This window comes from Gallus gallus, chromosome 7, assembly GCF_016699485.2.
Source record: "Gallus gallus isolate bGalGal1 chromosome 7, bGalGal1.mat.broiler.GRCg7b, whole genome shotgun sequence".
Lineage (NCBI taxonomy): Eukaryota > Metazoa > Chordata > Aves > Galliformes > Phasianidae > Gallus > Gallus gallus.
In genome coordinates this window covers 35,679,751-35,707,067 of record NC_052538.1, presented here as the reverse complement: position 1 = coordinate 35,707,067, position 27,317 = coordinate 35,679,751, and the positions used below count along the sequence as shown (strand labels likewise).

At 44.3% G+C, this 27,317-nt stretch overlaps 1 protein-coding gene across 11 annotated transcripts in view; it reads right to left on the bottom strand.

Moving 5' to 3' along the window:
* The window catches only part of GPD2 (glycerol-3-phosphate dehydrogenase 2), a 64,320-nt gene that overhangs the window by 24,325 nt on the left and 12,678 nt on the right, over positions 1–27,317 (bottom strand). For all 11 annotated transcript variants that reach the window (XR_006939853.1, XM_015290195.4, XM_046943870.1 and 8 more), the window contains 6 exons: positions 22,922–23,093; positions 18,745–18,869; positions 17,614–17,711; positions 16,414–16,577; positions 3,277–3,441; positions 2,591–2,735 (listed from right to left, as the gene is read on the bottom strand). Coding sequence is in view for 10 of the 11 variants with exons in the window: in XM_015290195.4 (XP_015145681.1) it covers positions 2,591–2,735; positions 3,277–3,441; positions 16,414–16,577; positions 17,614–17,711; positions 18,745–18,869; positions 22,922–23,093 (869 nt within the window). In the remaining variant the exon portion in view is untranslated. The remainder of the gene's footprint in view (positions 1–2,590; positions 2,736–3,276; positions 3,442–16,413; positions 16,578–17,613; positions 17,712–18,744; positions 18,870–22,921; positions 23,094–27,317) is intronic.

The following is a 27,317-nucleotide window of genomic DNA, read 5'->3' as shown; positions in this document are numbered from 1 at the left end:
GTAAACTCTAATAGGAGACAGAAATATAGTGGCAAATAGAGCCTAGGAGCCTAATACAGATGGATCAGAAGTGCCTGCTGGCAGAACAAACATCAGGATACCCACTCCTCTGGGAGCTAATGACACAGCAACTGCTGACTTAACCGAGTGCTTGGAGCATGTCTGCTCCTAAATATGCTTCTGCCTCAGAAACAGCAGCACGGCTGCGCTGAACAATGCGCAGGGCATATAACAAATGAGGATAGAACCTTGAACACTGAAGTATAAATAAGATGTGAGAAAATGAGCTACAGACTACTAAATTAAACAAAACTTCATTTGAAGGACAGATCTGAGCTCTTGAGCTTGAAGTCAGTAAGTTATTCATTCTGGATGTCAGATCAGAAATGTGGAAGACTCTGAGCGGAAACCCCATACACGCAATTAAATAGAAAACAGGTGACTTCCAAGAAAGCAGAGCTAAGGTTTAATAGTGTGAATATAAGGAAGACGTTCATGCTAAGGGCAGTGAGGCACCGCACAGCGTACCCAAGGAGGTGGCAGTGCCCCATCCCTGCAGACACCCACAGTCGGGCTGGGCTCTGAGCACTGATGGAGCTGTGGCTGTCCCTGTGCATTGCTGGGAGTGGGACCAGGCAGCCTTTATGGGCGGCCTTCCAGCTCAAACCATTCTATAATTCAAATTTAACTGGAACCAAGAACATGAAGTGGGTAGGAAAATTACAGAGGACTGTAAACACCTGAAATTTGTTGAGTGGAACACATAGGCTTCCCGTCTGAGATGTACTAATCTGAACAGAGGTGGCCAGAATCCCCCCTCTTTTTGCAGATATTGTGCTTAAACAATAGGGAGTGAAAGAGTTATTGCAGTTACTAGAACAGACATGTATACTAAAAATAGAATTAATGAGAGGAGGAATACTGGGACTATTAATGAAGAACATAAATGAGCGAGAATCCCATGGGAAGTGAACGCATTACATTAATGTTAGTTTTACAAAATCTAAACCGTATCTAGATACAAAATTCTCTACAGAATTCTGGCCCAAACTCACACAAATTTTACAAATTATTTAACCACAAAGACAAGCAGATGCAATGAAATAAGTCTGACTTGTTAAGGAATATCCATCCTCTTGGAACCAGGAATAAAGACTCCATACAAGTGAGGTTAAATACCACGAGGATTTCTATGCGCTCCTCGGATCAGGCTTCCCCACTGAACGGAAATGGGTTTTATTTCATCAGCTGCACTGCGGAGGCAGCATGTGGGCAGACACTATTTTACAAGAAAAGCAATGCCCACACACTGACACACACAGGGGAACAAGGAGAAGAATTTTCCTCCGCATTAGCAGTTACAATTATTAGGTATTTACAAAACACGTAATTAGAGCCCTCGTGCGTACCAAGCCACCTTCAACTTGGAATCTACAAAGTGACTCCAAGCCCAACAGCTGACTTGGTGGCCCTACGCCAATACCATGAAGTAGTGCACCTGCTTACCACTGCATGTGAACAACCTGGGATTACAAACTTTTTATCCTCTTGGCTGTTGCTTTAAAGCAGCTGTCAAAGTCACTTCCTGATCGTCATGGCGGAAGACACACAAAAAAATACAGATCACAACAGTGATTTTCCACTAGGCCAAAGATGCCTCAATTTTATAGGTTCTGGTCATGTCCTGTTGGGACAGCTCAGGCAACAACAGCACTTTGTGCACTGAAGTCTAGATTTATATTCACAGAAGATTGCAACAGTCACATGGAAGGCATTATTGTAAGTGCACTGTATCAACAGAACCGGTATAAGTCTATAAATGTGAATTTCCATTAGGATGCTAATGACTTTGGGAACCAAAGGTAATATTTGAGCTTCAACTGAAACGGCTTACGTGTGTTAGAAGGGGATTTGGTTTGGCAGCAACAAATCAGGAGAGAAGCAGGAATGAGTCTGCAGGGCCCCAGGAGCCTGTGGTGAGCTCAGTGCAGGCAGAGCAGTGCCCTTCACCTGAACCAGCAAGGGTGGGCAGGCACCTGCCCAGCAGCACCCATCAGCATTTAATGGTACTCTGAACTACGTGCTACACTGTGTACGTGCTGCATTCCTAACACCAGTGGCATCCATCCAGACTAATACCAGAGGCAGAGTGTAATGGCAGATGACTGCCTAGACAGCATGCTATTTTATAAGACAGAAAGCTTTCTAGGAAGGCAGGAACCTCTCTGGAAGGCTTTCTACACTTCTTGTTCTCCTAATGGGGTGAAGAAGCAGTCAACATGCGCAACTCACCCCTTAAAGGAGAGCCACCTTACAGCAGTCACTGCCTAAAGGCCCTTCTGCTTCAGCAGGAGTTCTGCCCTGCAAAGTCTCACTACAAGCCACGAGGCTTCACTCTTCCCCACCTAGATAAAGCTGGTGTTTGAACACGCAGAGTACCAGAACTTTCTAAATAACGAATAATAATTACAGAATCTTCAAGCGTGCACTCAAAGCTACCATAAAAACCACAACCGCGTCCTCACAAGCTTATTTATTACAGCCACCAGCAGAGAGGGTTACAAATGGCCTGGGTTTGGAATACCGTTACCTGTAATAGCCCGGCATCACAATGTGCACGCCTGCACTGGGCTGACAGATGTTGGGCACTTCCTGATCATCCATTTTGCGCACCGAGTCTGTGAAAGGTCCTGTAGCATTGATAACACATTTGGCTTTGACATCAAATTCCTGCCCTGTGAAAGAAAACAACATCAATCACAGGCCCCATTTGTTTCCCTGCCCGCTGACACTCACGTTATTAATCTGTGAACCTAACCTACTGTAACACACATTCTGCTCGTCTGAAGGGAGCAGCCAGAACTGTTCCCCAAAACTAACCAAGTCCGCACTTAAAGCCAGACTTCAGAGGAGGCATTTTGCAAAGTTCTGTGCTACCTGTGAAGGAAGGCAGGGCGGGAGGTCGGAGAGGAGCGGGCCGAGCTGTGCCTCTCAGAGGAGGATTGGGCTGGTGAGGGGTGTTATCGCTGTATGGCACACAGCATTTTACAGCAGCGCCTCTGTTTGAGGGTAGGCTTTGGATGTAAAGCTCAGCCTACCCTGCCAAAACACCAGGATCTGAGTGAAAAACGCGACACGAGTTAAAGATGACCGACACTAACGCAGTGCCACTGCACTCTGGGAAGGTGGCCCCTTTGTCAGCCCATCCATATTCACCATTGGCGCTCCCCGCTCCCACCCCCACCTCCCAGCGCAGCTCCCGGCCGTGGCACACACCTGTGAGGACATCCCTGCAGCGCGCCCCGCACACGCGCTGCTTGCCGCTGCCCGGCTCTGTCCTCTTCAGCAGGCGCAGCACTTCAGTGTAATTGGCGGTGGCAGCGCCGTACCTGGCAGCGGTGAGGGCGATGGCGAGGTTCATCCGCGCGTCGTTGTGCTGTCCTGCAGCGGGAAGGCACCGGGGAAGGATGTGAGTCACCTCCAGCCACAGACGCGCGGTACGGAAGCGTGTCAGAACCGATCTGTCACAGCTGTCCCTGTCACATCCAATAGCCGTGATGGCTGCTCGCGCCCGACGTCGCTATTTAAAAGACACGTCCTCCGCACGGCCCCCACCGTGCTCCCACCCCGCACCCCTCGCTGCTGTGGGGCCGAGGGCGATGGGCTCAGCCACCCCACAGAGCGCTCCTCCTCCAGCATGAGACCCCACTGCAACCGCACTGCTCCGCTGAGGCATACACTCAGCAGTGCCGCTGCAGCCCACCACGACTCCTGGCCCGGGCTGTGCCACACTACGTGCAAAACCCAACGCATCTTACAGGCTGCCCTAAATTAGAAGTTTTCCGTAACTTGCTTTTGTATTATTATTTCATAGGTATTTTGGCTTCCCAACATACAGCATGAAATCATCAGAAAAGAAATAAGCAGACAAGAATTAATGAAGGATTCTTAACACATATCATTAAAGATTTATTACCGAAATTCCCTCGTTAAAGAAAACCAAGAGAGAGGCGGAGGGACCATGAGGGGAAGATGATTAATTACTTTAAAACACGGGCTTCACCTGAGACTTTTCCTATTTATTATCGCCACTGAAGTTAAAGTCCAGGATGCTGGCTGGAAAGAATTACTATACATTGAAGGGGCCAGGCTCTGTGTGTCCTGAATAATTAATTTACAGCAGGGCTAAACTTCCTCGGATGTGGTTCACTTCCCCGCGCGCCCGGACCAGTTCTATCAAAGATAATACAGGTAAAGTGATGAATTTGTAATAGATATTGTTGTTGATTTATGTTGCCAGCATTCGGAACGCTCAGTACAAATGGTTTATGCAAAGTTTGGTCCTTCTGATTCTGCCCGCACACCTCGAACCGCCGCGCACATCATCTGTTCCCAGCTAAAAGGGCAAAGTTGTAAAGATGGGATCAATGGCCTGGAGGTGCCACCTCCCCTCTCCTCATCCTCATTCTAACCCAGCTGAGGCAGTACAGTGCCATCAGTCTTCGAGCACAAGGCAAGCTATGTGAAGTGAACAGAAACAGTGATATGATGAAGCACCGATGAAGAAACAAACAGTAACTCTGATTCAACCGCGCAAACAATGCCCAGAATAAACTGCAGAAAAGAACAGCAAAACAACTTAGCAAGATGTCAAGAAAAGTTGCAGATGCTCCAACACAGCAGATGCATGAGACTAAACAGCCATCTGTCAGAAGTGGCAGGCAAATCATTAAACAAATGCATCAACAGTTCTGCTACAGCAGTGTCAGGGAAGGGATGAAGTGACCTTACAAAGACTATCTCAAAACAGAGCGTTTTAACGACGGGCTGAGAACATTCAATGCCTTGTTCACACAGCGAGCAGCAGAGTGGGGGAAAAAAGGCATAATAGCAGCAAGCTGCATTACAGCAGCTACTTTCATGTACAGCACATCCAGAACGCTCTTCTAGCCCAGGGCCAAAGGCATGCAGCAGCAGAGCCATCCCTCTTTGCTCTGGTGCTTTGTTTGCAGCTCCCTGGCCCATGGGGTGCTGCAGGGCTTGTTTGTACAGGGCAGGAAACCCAGCACAACAGAACCCTGGAGGTGTTCAAGGCCAGGTTGGATGGGGCCCTGTGCAGCCTGGTCTAGTATGAGATATGGAGGTTGGTGGCCCTGCCTGTGGTGGGGGGGTTGGAGCTTCATGATCCTTGGGATCCCTTCCAACCCAACCATTCTGTGATCCTGTAATTAACTGCTATCCAACGGAAGTGCCATCTCCACACAAAGTAAAGTCTGAAGTAGCAGCTCTGCATAGCACCCCTTCAAGGAAGCTTTCTCATCCATATCCCCCTCATCATTACTCTGCTGTGAGAAAACCCTTGCTATTGCTCAGTTCTCAGCTGTCCAAGGGAACCCTGAGTGCCTAGGCAATGCACTTGTAGGAAGAGGGCTGGGAAATAACCAGTTGTTGATTAACTACGCATTGAGAAAAAACAACACTGGCTTCAGATTAATGGAATCCACAGCGCAGAGTGCTGGAGTATTTCACAGTGCAAACAGCAGAGATCTGTGGAGGTCTAGATTGGAAAGCAATGAGGAGTGACTTACTGGCTCATAAATTTATCATCTACGGAGAATAATACCTCAGTTTGGTAAGATGGGGTCATGGTCTGATGGCCCTTCCACTCGGGAACGGGTTTATTTGTTGGGAGGTGTGTCTGTGTGGTTTTAACTTTAACTCACGTGTGCACATTTCCCCACAAACAATGACATTAAAACTCTGCACTTCGTGCCATCACCTTCTGCGCTGACACCTAAAGAAGCCGTTGCTGCTCCTCCATGCAGAGCAGCTATTGCAAAAGTATTGCAGATCAGCTCTCGCTACAGCACCGTTCACGGTTGAGAAAACATTTTTTGCTGATGAAATAAAACCTCGTTACTTTCAGACATGTTAGTTTGAAATAACAATCACTCCCAATTCCAAACAGGTTGGAATGCGTTGTGGCACTCCAACAATCCTTACCACTCCAGAGAACAGAAGGGGAGAGAAGAACAAGAGTGCTGCCTCTCAGTCTTCTCATTTTTTCAGTGAAATATCATCCTCCTTTTGCAACATTCAGATCCTCCAAACCCAAGATAAATGCCTCCAAGCTTAACTTGCTCCAAACAGAGATGTAAAGCTTTCTTGACACTAGCACTATTAGCACGCTCAGAAAATGCCCAGGAAACCCAAGGCATAGGCGTGTGCTAAGGACAAGGTGACCGAAGACCTCTGTGGGAGGCTCTGCATCATCTACTGCAGGCAGTTCTGCATCCATCGTCCTCCACGTCAGTCACTGGCACTCCAAAGCACACACACAGCTATCTCCCCTTGTTCCCGCTTCTACTCTACCATAGGTTTCCTCTGAATGTTGTTAGCGATAAATCCAAAAGCTGTTTTACAGTACCACAGCAGCTACGTCCAACTAATTTGGCATTCCTTACCATAACAAGCAAGCTGCTGAAGGTCTCCTAACAAAGCTGCAATACAGTGAATATCTAACTAGGACATCCACCCAGCACAGACGTGCCCAAGCACCCTGCCCCAGCCAGATGAGCGCTGCAGCAGTCCTGCTGCTCCAGGGCAGGCCAGGGGAGCGTGGGCTGGCAGTGTGCCTGTTGGCTCTGTCAGCGGGGTGCATCTCCAGGGGCTGCACCTGGCAGCCAGACTCAGCAGCTTTGGAACAAACATCCAGCAGCTACAGATGCAACCTGCTGAGCTCTCCTCTCAACTTCTCCCAAGGTACAACTCAAAAATGGGTGTTGAAATCCTTTCAATTACTTCTGAGAAAAACAAACAGCCACCCATCTCATTGTTACTGTTGTCATCTGCTCATTGTATAGCAATGATTGCAGCAAGCTCATATTCATTAAGGGTAGCCGACACTGCTAACGAGACACTGGCCTAACTGCTTGCAGTAAGCGACACTTAATCCTCTCAAAAAACCCAGCACTATTCTTGGAAGGCATACTGTCAAAGACATTTGGGGCAAGAAGACATTTTGTCAATGTGTTCCACTTAATTTTAAGATCAACAGTGATGCCATTTGGTTTATAATTTCTTTTCTTTTCCGTAATTTAGGAAAATTCTATTTTCACTCCTTCGTAGCAAATGCTGCATTTCTTCAAATAAGAACAGACAATGCTTCCGTTGGCACCAAAAGAATCCTCCTACAGAGTGCACAGCGTACATTCGATTTTATTTTTATCAGTGCTGAACCACAGCCAGCAGTGGTAACAAAGCCCACAGACTGCAGAAGTCGGTGACTGATTTGGTGGAGCTGTGTGAAAGCCACCACGCCAAGGAGGCACGCTGGTAGTTCCAGTATCTGCTGCACTGTGTCACCCTGACACTGCCACTTTTCTGCCCATCCTTGCCCTCCCCTCTGCAACTCTCCGCAGCTGAAAAATCAACACCACTCAGCAGCCAATGACTGCAGAGAGAGGAACTTCTTTTAATCCCAAGAGTGACATGTTATCCACCTAACTTTCTTATGCTAAGAACTAATGCTTTGTTACATGACTGTCATGCTGCAGCTGTATTCAACATCAGTGCCCCCAAACACCGCAGCCATTGGCCCCCACATTGCTCCACGGACACTTTGTAAAACCATGCAGCACATCCATGCTGTTGTAAGTACCACGACAAACTTCTTGCTTTAAGGAGCAGGCTGGTGGTCCCCGCAACAGACATGAAAGCTTTCTCACCTTGTGTCAATTTACAGTCTTTTCCTATTAGGCTTATCTAATTATTGCTGTCGAGGTCATGCTAAACGGAGAGCTGGAAATTAGCCATGCAAGAAGCTGTATGACAGCCTTAATGCACTTTCTCGACAGGACAGGTTTTTCTATAGAAGTGCATACCAGGCTTCTTTGGGAAGGAAGAAAAAAAAAAAAAAGAAATATCCGGAGGAGAAACTAGGCCATGATGTTGAACTGCCACATAATATAACCGTAGAAATAGTTAGGGTTTGTTTGTTTTCCTTTAAAAAGCTCATGGGATAACAGTTAACTAACAGCTCGGGCACTACTTCCTTACTGGTACCACTGAGCTCCACTTGGTTAACTGAAACACAGCCTGCAACTTGCAAGGTAGCCCCTTGGACCTGGAACACACCCCAAAGCCTATCCACGTGGGATACTACTGGATTGTCACACTATTATCGATGTGGGATTATCGATGCCCACTGTCCCCAAAAGCACTGATATTCTAAAGTCATCTTAAAATGATATGTGTAATATTCCTACATCAGTATCGCATAATTGCATCCATGTTGTAAAAAAACCAACCAACAGCACAAGGAATCAAACAACACCTTTTACGTGCACAAAAGCGGTCCTGTTGTGTATATACAAAGCTTACCAAATTTAAGGCTGATGATCTGTGGTTACATACAGTGATATATAATTAAGTTATCAGGGCTGCCTGCAGCCACCGATTTTCAAATAGAAAGTGCTTAATTAGAGGAACAGTTTCATTACAAGCATTAAAACGGGAACTCAACATCTGCTGCAGACGCTGGAACCAGTTGCATCCAAATTGAGTCACTCCAGCTGATTCATAATGCCTAAAAGTTGTTCCAGACCTCTTCCAGGAGGAATGCAGTGAGCCCTTCTCCCCCAGCCTACGTACAACAAACTGAGATGTTAAGTTTTGACTCATGTGCCAAGTTGTTAGAAATGCCCTGAGACCTGAACTATTTCTTAACTCTCTGAATCACGTGAAAATTAAGCCGGGTCAGAAACTCACCACAAACTAGCAGGCTTTCTAGGACACGCAGTATGCACGTATTTGTTCTTGGACTGCTCCAGAGGGAAGAGCGCTCTGACTCAGTCGGATCAGTGCCTCCACACCCACAGTAACACAGCAGTACCTCACAGACTGCTAATGCTGCTAATACAGATCATGAACAAATCGTGCTCTGCTTTGCACTTGGCTGTCTGTGAGGACGAACACAACTATCCGGGCACGCAGTTAAACACCAAACAGGATCACGAGGAAGGCGAGGAAACAAAAACGCAATACACTGCAACTTACACACAGTTATAAAGAAATGCATGCATAAAAATATTCTGCTGTAGCACCATGGTAGGGTACACAAGCTAAAACTAACTGAAACTAAGGTACTGGCATATAAAAATAAGCTGTGCTATCCAAGCACGTTAGGAAAGAGAATTTGGAATTACTGTTCAGCACTGCTGCTTTGTAATTATGTTGTTTCCCACTTCTTTCTATCAGCCTTCAACTTGTCACCACAATCATATTGCGGTGTCAGTGTAAGTAAAAGCACAGTGTTAAAATGAGACCAAACACTGTCACTGTCAGTTTGTGGCAGCCGTGCTGAGATGTCAGAGCACACAAGCATCAGGGCCGGCCTGCTGCGGCCGGGGCACGGGGACACAGCACGGCCTGTGGGATGGACAAGCAGCTCCGCAGCGAGACCTGGGGGAACCCTGCCAGGGCTGAAGGCTGAGGACAGAGCCACGAGGGCAGGGGCTGCGGCCAGCCAGGAGTGCATGCATGGGCCCAGGGACACCGCCAGCAGGCCCAGCACGCGCCCTGCTTAACAAAGAGCTCTGGGCAGCCCCAGCCCAGCCTCACCGCTCTGCACCCACCTGCCCAAGGTGCATGGGAACACACTGCTGACATCCCCTGCCATCCATACAGCCTGCCTGCTGTACAGAACCAGTGCCTATTAACTAATGACCCACTATTACGCTCACAGAAAGCATGTATATAAATGACAGCAGGGTTACATGCTTTGACGGAGCCTTCCCTCTAAAAGCCACGGCACACTGAGGCACGCCGAGGTGCTGGTGGCACAGCGTGCAGCCAGCATCATTTTGCTTGGGAATAACCCTACATCTTTTAGGTAAGATGATCTGAAGAATTATTTTCCCCGTTCACTTCTTAAGGGACACGAAAATCATCCTTCGCTGTATGAGCATCAAAGAGCAAAGAAACAAAAACCAAAATCAACATCAACAACAAACAGAGGCACAGAATGCACTCGAATATTCATCACTCCCAACCCTAAACCCACAGCGTACAAACAGATGAATCCAGCAAGTCAGAGAGCAAAGCCAATTTAATCTGTGGCTCCCCTGAGGTAAATGTAGTTCACAGTCCTGCCCCCACCCCAACCTCAGCCATAATCCCCGGCTCCTGGAGGTAGGAAAGCACTGGAGTGAGGAAAATTCTGCAGCGGGATATAATGATCCAAAATGACAGGGACAATAATGACAATGAATTTCATGTCTCCCAGTCATGAGCCAGGGATGCTTGACTGGGCTGACTTACACAATTAAATTGTTACAGGTACAGCAGGAGATGCAGTTATCATCCGCGCGCTATTGGGAACGGCGCCTCCAGCAAAAAAAGAACAAGTGCTCTGGAATGCACAGCCTTTTGTTGTGGAACTGCCTCTCCCGTAGGTACCGCCGTACCCTTTGACAGGGGGAAAACTGGGTTAAAGATGCAAGCCATTTTAAGCGATTGATTTTATCCCTTTTGAAAACGACTGAGAGAGCCGCGGCAGATAAAGCACTGCTTGATTCCAGTCACCTTGCAGGAGAAAGAGAGCCGTCTGATTTCATCACAACTGGGAAGTGCTGCTCAGAACAGAGTCCCCGCTAATATTTATACCAACAGCAGCAAAGAGAAGCACCATCGCTGCTCCACGTTCAGCCACAGCCGTGCACTCCGTTTTGCACGTACTCCACTAGAGGCAGCCCGTATCACCTTACAGCCTCCTCGCAGCAGGCTGCCGCCGCTCCTCAGCATCTCACATACAACTCTATTACATAAAACATGGGACAGAACGTATTTGGAAACAACTGGATGTGGAGAATACGGATAGACTTTTCCAGGTTGGACCTACACTTAGCGTGCCTGCAAGGCTTCTCTCATTCACCTCCTTTCAGCTTTGAAATACCAAGAAATATGGTTAGCGGTGTATTTCACCTACAGAAAAGTCTTTTTAGTGACAAACTGTCAAAGAGTTTTCATATCCAGGGAAGGAGAAAAGTCATACAGTTGTCTGCATCTGTAATAGGGTAATACCCCTATTACGGTTCGCAACGTTCTCCAAACATTAATTTGTCAAATATGAATTATAAAGCTGTAACATTTCATAATTCAGGACACACTCAAAACTAGGAAAAATAGCTACAAGAGCCTACATAAAAAAAAAAAAAAGCATTTATTCCCTTTTTGACAGCTTAATGAATGCTCTACTCTTTTGCATTGATTTTTGCGTGTGTCGGTGTGTGTGCCTGCGTGCCCAGGAAGGATCTCTCATGGGGTTTGCTGTACACAAGGAAAGCTAAATCCTCCGCCAATGCTTTTTTTTTTTCCCTTTATGTTTAAATAACCTTCGTATTAAAACAGTTCAGGAGAGAATAAATACCAAGAATACAACTATTTACATCCCAGTAAGCATACTGGAAAGCCGCAGAACAAGACATTAAGCAATCAGCTCCCTTGAAGCCACCCAGTGACAGGAGTAGCGCCTGCTAACTCCTATTTGCAGAAAGTAACAGCAAATTCCAAGAGCAAGGTCAACAAAAACACCCAAAATCTGAAATTCATGACCGACTCAGGAACAAACATTTTCCTTACACACCTAAAGGCTCATCTTGAAAGGCAAAATATGTAAGCAGAGAAGCCTGCAAGCATCTAAAGATAGAAAGCAGTGCATCTTAAGGAGATCCGCACCACTTGGAATTTCTAAATAAGCATTCTGGCCACTTGCATCTCCTCTTTAATGTTCTCCTCGTTTTTAACATCGTAATGCATTACATGTGATTTAAATGGAGATTAATTCTTCCATTTAAAATGCTTTAAAATAATTCTGCATATGATCTTGAGATCTCAGGCCAGCTCTCCATAGTGCCTCTCTTCCAGTTTTCCCTGAGCTACATAAATGGAACTGACAGATCACTGCTCAGATAGCAGCCACGTTCTTCCCCCAAAATGTTGCCTTTTTGCTATTCAGGAGTATCCTAATACCAACAAATGCTAAATGAAGTCTGACATGTACCCCTAAGAAACAAACTTGTAAGTTGTGGCTTCAAAGAAAACCTTGAATAAATAGGACACATTGTGTACACCCAGGCTAACATCCAACATATGCTTTAGTTTCCCGATGCTGAGACAGAGCAAGAATAGCCTCTGGTAAAGCCTCTGATTTGCTACTGCTGGTACTTCCAACATTTAGAATGTACCATCTTTTTTTTGCCTGTATAAACAACTCTAAAAAAATGTAATTAAGACGACCGTGGCAACATTTCAGAACACAAAACATTCGTGAATTATGGATCACTCGACACGCCGCTGGTTTGATCAACAATTACAGGCAAAAGCAAAGAGCATTTCTGCTTCTTTCATTGCAAGGCAGCATTGCCACCAATATGAATATCACTGGAGAGGTGGTTTTATCAAATTAAGAAGTAACCCACATAATGAGCATTTCAAATTCTTCCCTTTGGTGGTGGCGACCAACATGCCCAACAGCAAGATGCTGCTAGCTGGGGCTATTCACAGCTACAGATACAAAGACACCGCAATAGAGACGGGAGTTATGATAGAGGCAGGAACAGAGAATATGAGATAAGAGTTTTATTTATTCCTTGCACAGGGAAAACATGGACAGAGAGGAAAGATATGACCTATTTTAAGAATCAAATGTTCTGAGGGTTGTTTTGTTTTTGGTTTGGGTTTTTTTTTTTTTTTGCCATTACTTAATGCTCTTATTCATGGCTAATTCTCGTGAAAGAATTAAAGTGAGCATAATTCAACCACATCTTTCCCTTCCCCACTTTAAGTTCAATTTCCATTCCCTTTTGTGCTCCATTCCTTCGGACTTGTTAAAATTCAAATTAATAGATTTACAATGCAGTGTGCTGGCTGAGTCGTGTTGACACAGCACAAGTTAATTGATCAAGATAAACGAATTAACGCTTCATAGAGCAGCGTGAGCCCACACATGGACCACACACTGACCGGTGGACAAGTACTGTGGCACACATCTACCTGTCAAGTTTCACTCTGGAATGGGGCACCTTAAGAACTGACATAACGCTGTCATTCTCACTTTACCCTGCATGCACACAGCCTCACAGCTGCATCACTCAGCTCACAATACCCCTGTGTTTCAGAAACTCCTCTGTGTTCAGCTGAGGCTTTAAGGAGCTGTGCACTTTGTTTTGTAGGTGCTGATGTTAATTGCCAGGTGCATCGTTCTGAATTCTGAAAAAGAACAGCATGTAACCCACTCTATAGCAGCCCACAGCTCTAAGAGAAAAGCAAAGCAAGGCCAGTTACAGGAGCACAAACAGATTTCACTAGCAGCAAAACTTAACACCTGCTTTTGAGGTCTCTCACCCCATCAGCCTGGAAGTCCTGCCAGCACCACCACTGTTCCACTGATGAGAACTGGTGAGATTTTCTGCCAGCCACTTGTTTTGTTGAGCTTGTAATACCAAGCAAAGCGATTATACAGTCCTCACTCTTCATAAACTGGCCTTCAGAATTCATACCTTTCCTTTTTTCCCCTTTTCATTTTTCCCTCTATTTTACACTTCGTTTTAAATATACAGGGTGGGTTTGTTTCCTACTGTTTGGACAGGCAAGGAAACCATCAGCCATCTCCAGGAGAGTGGTGAGGTGCTGGCACAGCTGCCCAGAGAGGCTGTGGATGCCCCGTCCATCCCTGGAGGTGTTCAAGCCCAGGTTGGATGGGCCCTGGGCAGCCTGGGCTGGTATGAAATGGGGAGGTTGGTGGCCCTGCCTGTGGGGGGAAGGGGGTTGGAGCTTCATGATCCTTGGGGTCCCTTCCAACCCAACCATTCTGTGATTCTATGATCTCTGCCCATCAGCCATGTGTGCTGTACTGCTGCACAGATGTTTGCCACTGAAGGACCACGTGGCATCTTGGCACTGAATGTTTACATCTATTGCAACACCATTTAAAACAATTAATAAAAGAAACTTATAGATTATCTTTAAGGTCATCCTGTAAGTGTATACTTCTAGAATGCTGGAGTAGTACAGAGCTATGATATGTCCAAACTATCTATTTCATCAGGAAAGGTTTCAATAGATTATAGATTCCCAAGCTATAGTGCTCTTTTGAGAAGTGTAATTACAGTGTAATTTGTTGCTCTTATGAACTCCTGGGATCTCTTAACAGTCTAAGAGAAGGAATAGCTTATAATAATGAAAAAATAAGCCTGAATTACTTCTGTGTATGTTATTTACAGCAGCTCTTGTTACAGTACGTGAAAGTTCTCATTTCTTTCATTTGACACAGTTAAAATGCCACAAAACCCCATTAAAAAAAAAATTCTTGTTTTTAAATAACCACTTATTTCCTCTGCATTTCAAATAAAAAGAAGTAAATTTTTACTTCTCTCTGAAGAATCGAAGTCCATCTTTTAAATCTCACTCCATTCCCAAATGAGAACCTATGCACACAAGCATCCAGGTCTATTTTTCACTCCACTGGACTCTGTGTAAGGCAGCTTACAATCACCAGCATGCACTTGTGCCAGAGGCCTCGCTAATATTACCCAAGCCAGCATGTTTCAAGAGGCCCTCCTACTTCTTCCCAGTACAAAAGCCCCTATTGATAAGCTGATGAATAGCATAAATGAAGTTCTAAGAAGAGAAAAGTACAGCCTCTGTCATCAATTTTGTGTGAAGACATTCCTGGTTTCCAAAAGGTCAAAAAACAACATCTCCAGGTAAAAACTAAGTAGAACCACTACCGAAGCATGTCAGCATTTAAGCTATTTATTCATTGGAGGGCTCCTCCAGGCCTGCAAGGAACCTGAGGCCTTCTTGTCCTCCTATCCTTAACACGCTTATGTTTTGATATTACCAAGATGGCCTCATTATTGAGAAAGTTTTAGGAGAACTTTCTCTTTTGGAAGCAAAATAAAAGAAATGGAAAATGGGGAATAAACAATCCAACTAAACATGCTACAAAACAGCATACAAGTCTGTTGCAAAATAGAAGTGCTCTATCTTCTGGATACGTTATCAGAACCAAGTGCATCAAGAAAGCAGTTATCACAGTATACTCTACTCCAACTCAAATGCTTTCCAGCATTCAGAATTCATACAAAATTCAGTATCTAAGAATACTGAAGTTCTGACAGCTCAGGAATACAACTTGCGTAACAGTAGAAAGCACTGAGATGTGACAGTTTGCACAAAGCTCCAGACACCTGTGACTCAACAAGTGCTAGTATTCTGGACAAACAAGACTTCTAGGCAGCTCTACGCCAAGGAAACCAATTAATCCTTTACCAGGTTTGTTTTCAGACTGCCTCTAATATCTGTAGATGCCGATGGGACAAAGACAAGGACTCTGCTCAGAAGACTCACTGTGGCACCGATTGCTGCAGCGCTTTGCTAGGGACTCACCTTTACTTGCTTCACAGGACAAAATAAGGAGACTTACCAGCATTCTTGCATTACTAACATGAACGATGCTCTTGAGTAAGCATGAATGCTTTTGAACACAAAAACTGCTATTTCAAGACAAATGCAGCATCAGAAAACTTGCAGAAAGCATCTGCTCTCTCTCTCTCTCTCTAAGGCTGATTGTATATGTATGTTATACAAAAACATACCAGAATCTATCGTAACCAACAGCCATAGTAACAACTTGAGCTGGAGGCACTTTCTCCTCCCATAATTTTGTAACTCCTTCTTAAAGGTGTTTTGGCAGAAATCTTAAGTTTGAAATTCTTTTCAAACCAGAAGTAACCTATTTATCATTATCAGAATGACCACAATTGCTTGACGTGTAATACCTTGGAAGATGTATTCAGTCTGAGAAGAATTCAGTGCAAATACTTGCAAGTAGTGCTACACAGAGTATGCTTTATAGCGGGGGCATAACTTTCTTTTAAATAAAGGCAAAGTCTGAAGCAAACATAAGATTCAGAAATCTAACAAGATATGATTATTAGCTGATTAGGAGTAGCTTTTATTGCTCAATCAGTCATGAGGATGTCTAACTTAAAACAGGCTGAGCAGCAAATACCACGTGTAGAGTATTTGCAGCAGAAAGCCTTGCCTCTCCAGCACAGCAGAAATCATGCACAGCTAGAAAGTTGTTGGGAATCACTAGAACATCAGGAGGCTTTCACATATCACTACACCTACTAACTGGAAAAACAAACATATCCTCTTCTACATCCCCTAAATCACTGTAGTGAGCACCATAAGCATCAATTCAATAGATATAAATTAAGATGCAAACTGAATCCTTCAAGTCATTCTTCCCTTAGAGAGTCAGTGTAGCTGATGAACATGTGTTCCTCCCTTCCCCCTCCCCCAAATACAGAACAATGTAATAGGAGTCACAGAAAGGGAACATACCATCATAATAGACAATAGCTCCAACAAGCTTGTCTTTGCGCAGCATTGGAAAGTGCTCCAAGGCTCTTGACTTGCTGAGGACGTAACTCCTTTTCAGACACTGACTTCCTGCCACGAGGTCATACAGTTTTATTCCAATCCAGTAATACGGCAACTGCCACCATCTGCAAGAAAAAACGTAATTTAACTTCATGGGAAGTTAAGAAGTGAAAGCTGACGCTTCTCGTAATACTTCTCATAACCCAGCACGTTGTGTTGTGCTGGTTTTACTTTCGTACTATTGAGCAAATTCACAACATCATGTAAAGTAAATGTGCAAAAAGCTATGTATTGTTTGCTATTTTCAGCTGATCTCCTCACTGCAGGAAGTCAACTAAATTCAGCACTTGTTTTTTCTAGAATTAAGACTACTGTTTTTTTTTTACTTCAGCATAAGATGAGGAATCAAAGCCGAGCATTGAAGGAAGAACCAGACTGCTTTGGCACATGTATTTGAGGAGTCAAGATGAGCTGAAATAGCTAATGCCTCCTACACGAACAAGACCACATAAATGTAGCCCACTGCTGACCTATGTGAGCCCCAGCTATTACAAGCCTGCTTTGCAGGACAGGAATATTGGCCACACATTAGAAAGATTCATCACTGAATGCTCACTGTTTTGAGTAGCCTCTTCAACTGAACAACTGCTCTTACAGAACTAGAAACCTAACCCAAATCACTTACAGTCTTCCTCAGAAGAGGAAGAAACTGTCCTCTTAACACCAAAGTGGCACGTACAGTGGAAGGCAACACACTAAATTACTGCACTGAACACTGGTGACTGTCAGGACTACACAGCGTATTTTGAAGAAAACAATAGCATGCTCTGAAGACAAGGATGTACTGGAAAGAACAGTAAATAATATCCTGAGAATTATGAGTTCATTTCAGCTGCAAATTCCTCTCCTCTATACTAATTGTAATGGTTAAAAGGCACCAAGAAGTTGGAGTCCAAGAGGTGCTACTGGCAGCAGTGATACCAGGCTCATGCCATGAGGGCGCTTCATGCTTCTACAACACTGCAGCATCTCTGCTCTGGGAAGACAAGGTTGTGACAGGTATAAAGACACGACTGGGAAAAGACATCTGGAAACTTCTCCAGGGAAATACCTTGCTCATCAAAGGACATGCTGAAGGAGGGGTATGATAGTAGAGCTTACTTGTAAACAGGCAGCATGATAGGCAAAGGAGCTGATAGGTGAGGAGCTATTTCAAGTAGGTTTGCACGCTCCTGAAGTGCTTCTTTCACCATCTTGTACTGGAAAAAAAATAAGTACATATGAATTTCAAGTTACCCAATTTTGCCCCACAATGCAACATTTAATGAGAAAACTGTTCATCAATATCTCACATAAACCTTCCTGTTCTCTCAGAAGCACACTAAGATCTGCTGGAAAAAAAAAAAAAATCAGAAATTCAGGAAAATACTTTCGTAGCAAGTTAACCTTAAGTGGATTTCCTTTGGAATCTTGGCTGGCCAGTTGACCAATTCTCCATGTGAACTTAATGCCCAATAAGCTGCAGTACTGCTAACCAGGAGCAGGAGGCCATAGAGGAGGTTCAGAGCACATCCCAAGGTATTGCATTGGAGCAGATTCCCACATTTAAATCCCATAGAACTCTGAATTGCAAATGTAGAAGTGTTCCTCTCCAAATCAGTGATATGAATCAATATCAAACTGTTCTTGGAAAAAAAAGAGATGGCAATTCCTACAAGTGCATAACTGTGTTTTTGGTTTTATTTATCCCTGAGAGGTCACTGTTTCTGTGGCAGCATTATTATCGTTAAAATGTATTCTAAATTAGAGAAGTCTCAGTGAGACAAATCGATTTCTAAAAGTAAGAACATCAACTTCCACCAGACTGAGGCAACACAGGAGTGCATAAAATGTTAATCACATACATAATCACTTATTTATCATATGTACATAATCACTTATGTATAATTTTCCTTACCTATTTCAGAATCATCAGCCCCTCACTCCCCTAAATTCTGATCCTGACAGCTAAGAAGCTCCTTCTATTTTCAAGCCAGTGTTTCTGCCCTCCCTCCCCAGCACATCCACAGTCTCAAAGGTCCAGCTGTTAGCTTGCCTGTAAGTGAATTTAGCAAGAAAGGGCACCACCAATTTCCCTATTCTGGAAAGCTCAACCGGAGAAGACATTTTCTGTGTTGCAATCCACAGCCACCGTGCGCAGTATTAGAGAAAGAAATAAAGAACTCTGATGTAATTGGGATAGGGAAAGTGTCTACCAGCAATTTTTGCTTAACAACCTGCATAAACAATTACCTGCTCAAAATCCAACTTCATGATGGCCTTCTGAAGATATCTCACTCCACCATGGATCAATTTAGTACTCCTGCTGCTGGTCCCTGATGAGAAATCATCTCTTTCTAGAAGGGCTGTTTTTAGTCCTGTGTTACCAGAAAACCAAATTAACTTCTTAAATTACACAATTTGTATGTAATTCATTAAAGACACTTCTCTAGGGTAGAGACAATCACAAGAAAAATTACTCTGTACATGGATAAATTTGTATTCAAAGTGTAGTGCACTGTCTATATTGTAATGAAAAATTTTAGCCTTCTTCCTGAGGGAAAAGTCAAAACAGAACTTAAACAGAAGCACATTAAAACCTGGATATTTCACAATAGAAAGGCATTACAGTACATTATAGGGGCCACGCTCCCTCAAGCAAATTATAGTTTGTATTCATGTCAGGAACAGAATATTTTCATGAATACCCTTAACTCTTTGCAGCAGAGAGCTCAAACTATCACACTAATTATTTCAACAGCACAGCAGCCAGACAAATAACTGGCACCCCTGCCTTCCCCCAAAGTTTGCTCCAGAGGCTCCCAGTGCCAGAAGAGGGCCCATCTGCAATGGGTGCACACTAAGGGAGAGCTTATGGGACTGATGCTCCAAAGTCACCCCTGTGACATCTTGTGAACGTGGGCACTGCCATTATTTGCTCCCCAGAAAGAAAACTGCTAACACCCCAAACCAATCAACCAAACCTTAAGGCTATCCCACTGAAAGAAGTGATGAAGTGGTTGGAGGAAGACTTCAAAGGAAAAGCATGGTGAACTTCAGTGACAGTGGCAGAGCTCCAGCACAGCCTTACTTGTTTTAGAGACTAAATGAAATAGGGAAGGTGGGAGGGAGGTTTTCCTTCATGTAGAAGGAAGATACCTAACATGCAGCACAAGGCTACATGAAAGTAACAAAGCACCGGATAATATACCCAATACTGCAGGCTGAAAACTTGCAGCCCTTCCCAGTGAGACTACCAAAAGCCACAGGATTTAGAATGAGCGTGCAGAGTTCCACAGCCTTCTGAATCCAAGTCTGAATGGCCTTTTAGGATTAAGAACCCAGCTTTTCACCTCTGCCTATCAGCCCACCCAAACCCAAGTGTATACAGCCTTAAGAGCTGCAATCCAAAACGGCAATCCCCAGTGTTCAAAGATAAACCAGCTCCCACTGATTGTTACTGTGAAGCAAATGAACTACTTCTAATATCCAGGTTTCTCACTCACAACTCAAGAGTTTGTCCAAACGCGAGCTTGCCATAAATTGATTTTACCAACAAAATTAAACAGCCATTATCAACATGCACATTACCAAATCCCTGCTTCCCTGGTTATGAGTGTCACTAACCAGACAGACCTTCTCCATCTCTGGAGATTTGCAAAAGCTGTTTCGCTTCATTATTATTTTTCTGCTCTGCATTTTCATCCAGGAGGGCAATGGAGAGCATGATACACACACACACACACACACACACACACACACACACACACTAAGGGTACAGCATCCTGCCATGTACATGAAATCATCTTATAATTAAGACTTGATACAAAATATAGCAACTTCGCTAGGAACTGTAGGAAAGAAGAGTTGATCTGCAGCTTACCACGCACATACTGCAGCGCTCATGCAACACAGACATCCTTCTTTTACACCCTTTACAGGCAAAGGGCACACACATAATGTTAGCTACCAGACAGCACAAAGCCTCACAGACACTCAGGTGTGAGGCTGCCAGGTGCTGTGTTTTCCTAGCACAAAGGAAGGATAACCACAGGGCTCAAACATTCTCACTAATCCAGAATGCAGAGTGCCTCAGAAAGAACACTTTGCATTATAATGCATATTCTGACAAACACTTGGAGAGGGGCTGCATGCTTGCTGTGCCCCCAGTTGCACTGGAGGACAGGATGCAGCTCTCTGGGTGAGGGATGTGACAGCACTGCCAGCAGTGCTCTTGCACAGACACAGTGTGGGACAGCAGCATCCCGTTCTTAGAAGGAAGCTGGACCACAGGAAACACATGATTAACAGATGCTTCTCCATGATCAGGGGTAGGCATGAGGCTGTATTTGGCACACAGCTGCAAGACAGCCACCAATACTCCAGCATAAGGAAACCCAAGGAAGAAAAGCGGTGCAGGACAGCTCTGTGGCCATCAATTGCTTACAGAACAGACAAACACAGGGAGGTGGCAATCAGTGACAGAAGTTACTGGAGCAGGTCCCTCCAACTGGGGGAATCTGAAAGTCAGGCAGAGGAGGTGAAAATGAAACTCAGTGGTACAGCTTTGGGACCACCAGCAGCACAGTGACACGTGAGCCCAAGGAGCCCCACCATGAACAGTCAGCCCCTGGGTCCTTCCCTCCCCATCTTTCAGGGCTGTTTTATGCCATTTTAACATCTGTTGGTCTCCCAAAACTTCTGTCCTTAAACTAATTATTGTTGGTAACTTCCAAAGATCAGAGTAATTTATTTTTGTCAAATGTGACTGAAGATTAATGGATACAATCAGAAATAATTTGGTGAGAACATATCAAACTCATGAAAAGCAAAATTTGTTGTTAAGTGAAGCAAACATAATAAAAGAGCAAGTTCCATGAATGAACAGCAACAACACACAATTCATTAACCAAATGCCTAGGAATATTTCACACTTCAGAAATCCACTGATATAATCAGAATATCTAGCAAAAGGAGCTATTACCTACAATAATTTCTCTGTGCTTTACGACTGTATTTTCTACCACAATATGGCATAGGGAGAAATGAAAAGATCCGAAGTTACTTTTAATACTAAATGAAACAAAATCAGTAACTTATTTGCAGGTAGCTACCAATGATGCATACCTTGCTGCTCAATCTGTTTCAAAACCCATCACAGCTTCTGGCCAGGTATTCTCCAAATCAAACTCAACATTCCTGGAGCCAGGTTTTGCCTCTTACTTCTGACATCTCTCTACATGTTAAACAACCTGAAAGACTTTATGACTATTTTATATTTTACATTTCAGTTCCAAAAAAATGGAAGTAGGAAGGTCAAAAATACAGATACCAATGAAGGCCGGTTCTCTTTCATTGGCTGATTCCACTGAAAACAACAACAGAAAGAAGAACACATCCCAAGGTGAGCATTTCTCACTAATTCTTTTGAGTTTTTAAAATAAAAATACAATATAGCATTTCAACTGAGCAGGAGCTGATGCTCCAGCCTCTCTCTCAGAAACCTGTGCATTTTTACCTACGCATCTGGAGACTTATTTTCACCAAACTTGTACAATTACTAATTGTCTCCAACAGCCATTGAGTTTGAGTAGAAGCTGCTGGCTAAAGTTACCAGGCAAGGAGAACAACAGTAGGTGCTCGTGCTCTGCACCCCCCATAACCAGAGCTCTGCACAGGACAGATGAGCTGCCACACACCTGTAAGGCAGCAGCCCACTGCCATACATACATTCTGAGCCCCTTGCAGAAGTCAGGTAGAAAGAATCGCCTTGAACTTATTTTATCTCAAGCTTTTGTGACAGAAGGTTAACGATCAGTTCTTCCACTTAGGTAACTTCTTGAACCAGTTACACAGCTAATCCCACAAAAGAGGAGCCAGGAGAGCACAAATCTACTGTATGCAGCTGCAGACCGAACACTGGGAGTAGGCTCCCTGGTACATCCAAACAGCCTTCCCTAAACCTGCAGTGCAACAAGCAGCTACAGAGCATTAGCAGAGGTTGTAGATCTCACGTTACAGGAAACATGAGCTTGAGAGCTGTATGCCTCATTGTGAATTCATGCTTGCTCCATTCAGAAACAACGTGTGCTAGAAGCGTTGTGCAAGTGCTGTCTTCTCTCTGCTGCAGGCATGCAAGTGTGACTACAGGTAAACACACCAAGCAAGAATCGAGAGGGGAAATCCATCCAAGAGCAGCCAGCAGAAGGGTTAGCACTGATGCGAACTGCATATAAGCATTTAGACACTGAAAACTATGCTGAAATAAAATAAAACAAGATTTTTTTCCTCGGGTTCATTTCTGCTCCTGAGATCAGAAAGCAGTTTTATAACCAGGCATTCAGAGGGCACATTCTTTACCTCCAAATTGCTTTTGAAAGCCTACCTGATTAATTCTTATAAACCATGTAATCCAAGAATGAAGTCTTACCTCTAGTGACTGCATCTAAGGCACAACCACATCCTGTTGCTCCTCCACCTATGATAAGAACATCAAACTCAGGTGTACTTTTTAGTGTCGAAATCTGCTCTTCTCTTGTAGGAAAATCATTCTTTATGGGAACAGTCACTGCTTCTGCAGCTTGAACATTCACCAAGGATCCCTACAATGATTAAAAACAAAACAAAGATCCGCATTTAATGTGTATCCAAAAGCCACACACACACACGCATAAATATACATGCAACAAGCCACAGCACTTGCTATTACCCAGAAGGTAAACTGAAATATTTCAAGTCACTTTACTTTTATTTAATGATAATACTGTATTAAAGCATTATGGAGCAAGTACTATTAAAAACATGCAAGATCACAAGAGCCATGCTGGCTGGCTGTTTGCTTGCAGCTCCAGATTTGCTTTGCATTCCAGCTCTCTTCCTCCCAAGGTTTCCCTCACTCACCACTGCCCCTCATTCTGCACACAGCTAGGCAGCGAGTTCCTCTCACCACTATTCTGTTTGTTTATTCTGAAGACCCAAAGGACCCATGTTTCCCACCTGCACTTCCAGAAGATGCTTTTAAACCACTGCATTATTAAAATATGCACTACAGAGAGTGGGAGACCGGGGCCAGGGTAGCTAATCAGGAGATGCAGAATGGATCAAAATGAACAGGAAATGAAAGCCAATATTTTTTTTTCAGAGAGTTTCCTGGAAGTTACACTTCCTGCACAAGCAAAAACAAAAATCCAAGTGTTTAAGCCCTACGCCCTAAGTCCCCATCCCCAGGGAGTGTTCCAGAGCCATGGGGATGCAGCACTAAGGGACAGAGTCAGTGGGCATGGTAGGGGTGGGCTGGGCTTGGGCATCCTAGAGGTCTTCTCCAATCCTAATGATTCTATGACTGTAATGCATCTTTAGTCCAAGCAGCAGATTTAATTGATGTAACACAGCCTGTGCCCAGGGCTCCTAGAAAGAACAGAAGCTACATTCATGTGACAAAGCCCACCTACAATCCCCCCCAGCAGCATGCCCTGCCTCGCTGCTCTCCCCACTGCCCAGCAGTCCCACAGTGCCCTGAAGCTACAAGAGAGCTATCTGCATGTACAAGCCACCTCCAGGTTTTAAGAACTCCAAGTGCTTCCCTGGCATTTGCAGAGGGAAGGGAATATACACCTGTCATAGTGAAACAGCTTGACTGACAAAAGGTAGCTCTGTCACTTGCAGCCATCTGCTCCTATCTGCAGCTGAAGAGGTTTCCAGCAGCTACCGGCCAAATGGTGCAGCTCCTCTTCAGCTAGCAGTTCTGTGCTCATGGGAGCTCTGTTAGCAGACCTGGGGAGCCTAAGGTAGAAGGGATTCTTGCAATACCCACTGTAAATTATCGGTGAACTCAGCCACACACTGAAGCCTCAACTCGGATTGAACTGTAAGTGAAATGTATTATCTGTGTTGCTATAAACTTATCACTGCAACTGACGATACAATCTGGTAATCTCTAGTCCTGTCTAAAGAAAGTGCACATTCGAAACACATAACTAATGCCCAAGTTCATCTCCATCATAGATTACACAGACCATAACACAAAGACTTTTCTTCCATACTGGATAACTGCAACAGTGCAGCACAGGCAAGGTGCTACCGCTGCCCTCTGTGGCAATACAGACTATTTCCTAAGTGCTTACCTTAACTCCAGGAAAAGGAAAACAATAAAGTCAGAGTTTGTGAAGCACTGACACCATTTAGTTTCTTTAAAATGCATTATCTACAACAAATACAGTAAAAGAGAGCTCCAAGCAAACAGTCCTTGGTGCAGCAAAAGCACAGAGATCAGCACACGAGTAACTGAAATAAGTACAGTGATTAGCAGCCTAGGAATTGATATAGATATGATTCATCTTGCTGTCAATTAAATGTGAGACTGAAGAAAAGCTGCATACAGGGATTCCATCTGCAATAACGTGATTAGTTTGGCAGTGAACAAGTATGTTTACTGAAATAAGCAATTGCTGTTTATATCTACAATTTCTCAGGCAAGAGTTCCTTGAATGGTTTTGATTACGCTCTTAGTGAGAAGAAATGTAGTTTGGCAGTCTGAATTCAATCATCAAGTTATAAAGTGATCTAGTAATCCATAAGCAAGCATTCCTGTTAATTTGGCTAATGTAAATCTCCAGGTAGATTCACAGAGGCAAATTCATCATCCCTATTCATTAAAAAAGAAAATGAAAGTAATTAAAAACCCCAAAGCAAGCTCCGATGCATTATCATGTTGTCGTTGTCTGTGCTGGACTCCCTGCAATGAGCAATTCCTACTGCCCCACAAACACTGCTCACCAGGAACAGGGCTGCACTCGGACACTGAGCACAGCCCCACAGCAAAGCAGTACTTCTTCCTCAGCAGCTACAGAACAGAAGTAGCAGTGGCTCTGAGTCAAACCCAGAAAACCAAAGAATACCCCCATCAGATCTACTGCTAGCCCGCTTGGCTCAGTAAAACAGGCAAAGTAAGAACTCAGCAACCGTCATCAGCTACAAGAAGCGAGAGAAATTGCTATTTCCATTCCTCTGTCACCATTAGCATTAGAGGTGCTTGCAGCAGAGGTACTGAGGCTGGCTGCAGCACCTGGCCATTAGACATGCTTGCAGCAGAGGTACCAAGGCTGGCTGCAGCACCGGGGCCATTTCTATCTTTCAGCTGTCTGAACACATGAGGCCAAAGCTCCCACGCAGGCAGGCTGTGTATTTTAAGCCCTCTGTAGGCACCCAGCTTCATCTGAGACAGGATTTTCATTCCCAGGAGCTCATGATCAGTAGTGACCGTAGTGCGTCCAAGCTGGAGAACTGTCTGCATTGTTGAAGATGAATTTAATTTACAGTGGTGGCATGGAAGGGAACTAAGCTAATTAGTTCAGTAAATATCCCAGCGATCAGGTTACCAACCGAAACACAGAAGTGCAGTATTCATCTATCAGCTTCTGAGTTAAATTCAACAACTCTGTCATGTCAACACATGTTCCCATTCTCTCTCTGCTCAGCTCAAAAAAACAACACACAATCAGGAGAACTGACTCAACTGCTTGCATGCCTGCATTTGCCATACACAATCAGGGAACATGCATCTCTATTGCCTCAGTTGCTGTTGCAGAAACAGTCTCCCAGGAATCAGCATTTTTATTTCCGTGTTACAGGAAAGTAAGTTGGGATAAACAACCTGACATCAGCACAGATCAGAATTCACTGTGTTTTATTTCCAGGGTGTAAACACCTTCCAGTTGTTAAACCCAGGCAAGGGTAATGCCATTAACCGTGCCATTCTCGTCCGCGCTTTCACCCTTAAGCCCAGCAAGAGCAACAGATTCCAACATCAGAAAATACCAATACTCATCGCTTTCAGCAGACAAACTACGCACTAATATGCCCCACTAACAGATCCAAGGGATCTCCCATGCATTCTCCAGAGCCAGCAGCTCACCACCCCTTAGCTTTTCCCTTGGGGCAGACTGGGACAGCTGAGATTCACAGGAGCACCCAGCATCAGCTGAGCAAACACAGAACAAAGACAGATAAGCCAACCACACTTCGTGCTCAGGATTACTGACCAACAGAGGTCTCTATTCTGTACGTGGGTGCTGTAACTCCACGATGCTAAGCACAGCACAGACACCCAGAGCCACTTACAAACCAAGCATGCTGCTTTACTTGCATTTTATTTCTGTCTTATTATGTGATGGATTCTGAGCTTGAAATAACAAACAGACTTCCTACAACGTGTAGCCAATTAGTGCACATCTTGGGGCAATATCCTTCCCTGGCACAGGAAGGCAAGATCTTTGCCCTAGCATACATTTGATTGGCAGGCATTATTAAAAAGAGGACACTTGGGCTGGGGGACATGCCCACAGCTTAGATATGTCAACACTACAAATGGACTGTCCTCCTTAGCGTCAATCCCTGCAGTCACGTTCCACCTGCTGCCCTATATTAGGTGTTTAAGGCAGAAGCTTTAAGGGACATCACGTGGGAAATGTGCAAGTTAGTACAACATGAAAACAACATGCTGTTCACTTGACAGATCCATTTGCTTACACATATGCTGGAAATTTTTCAGATCCTTTGTAGACAGACACTACACAATAGGTCCAGAAATCAAGGGACAAGTGGATTTTTTCCTTCTGACACCACTTTCTTTAAAGCGTGTTTTTTAAATTTGCCTTTGGAAATTTGGAACGACCATCCAATAATGGCAGAAAACTGGAAATTCTTGAATTTTGCAATACTGCATATATGACAAATTATCTATCCAGACCAGTTTTGCCTTCCAACTCCTTTTATTTAGCAGTCCTAAGATTTGAAGCTGCAGTTTCCGACAGTAATGAAGGCAGATT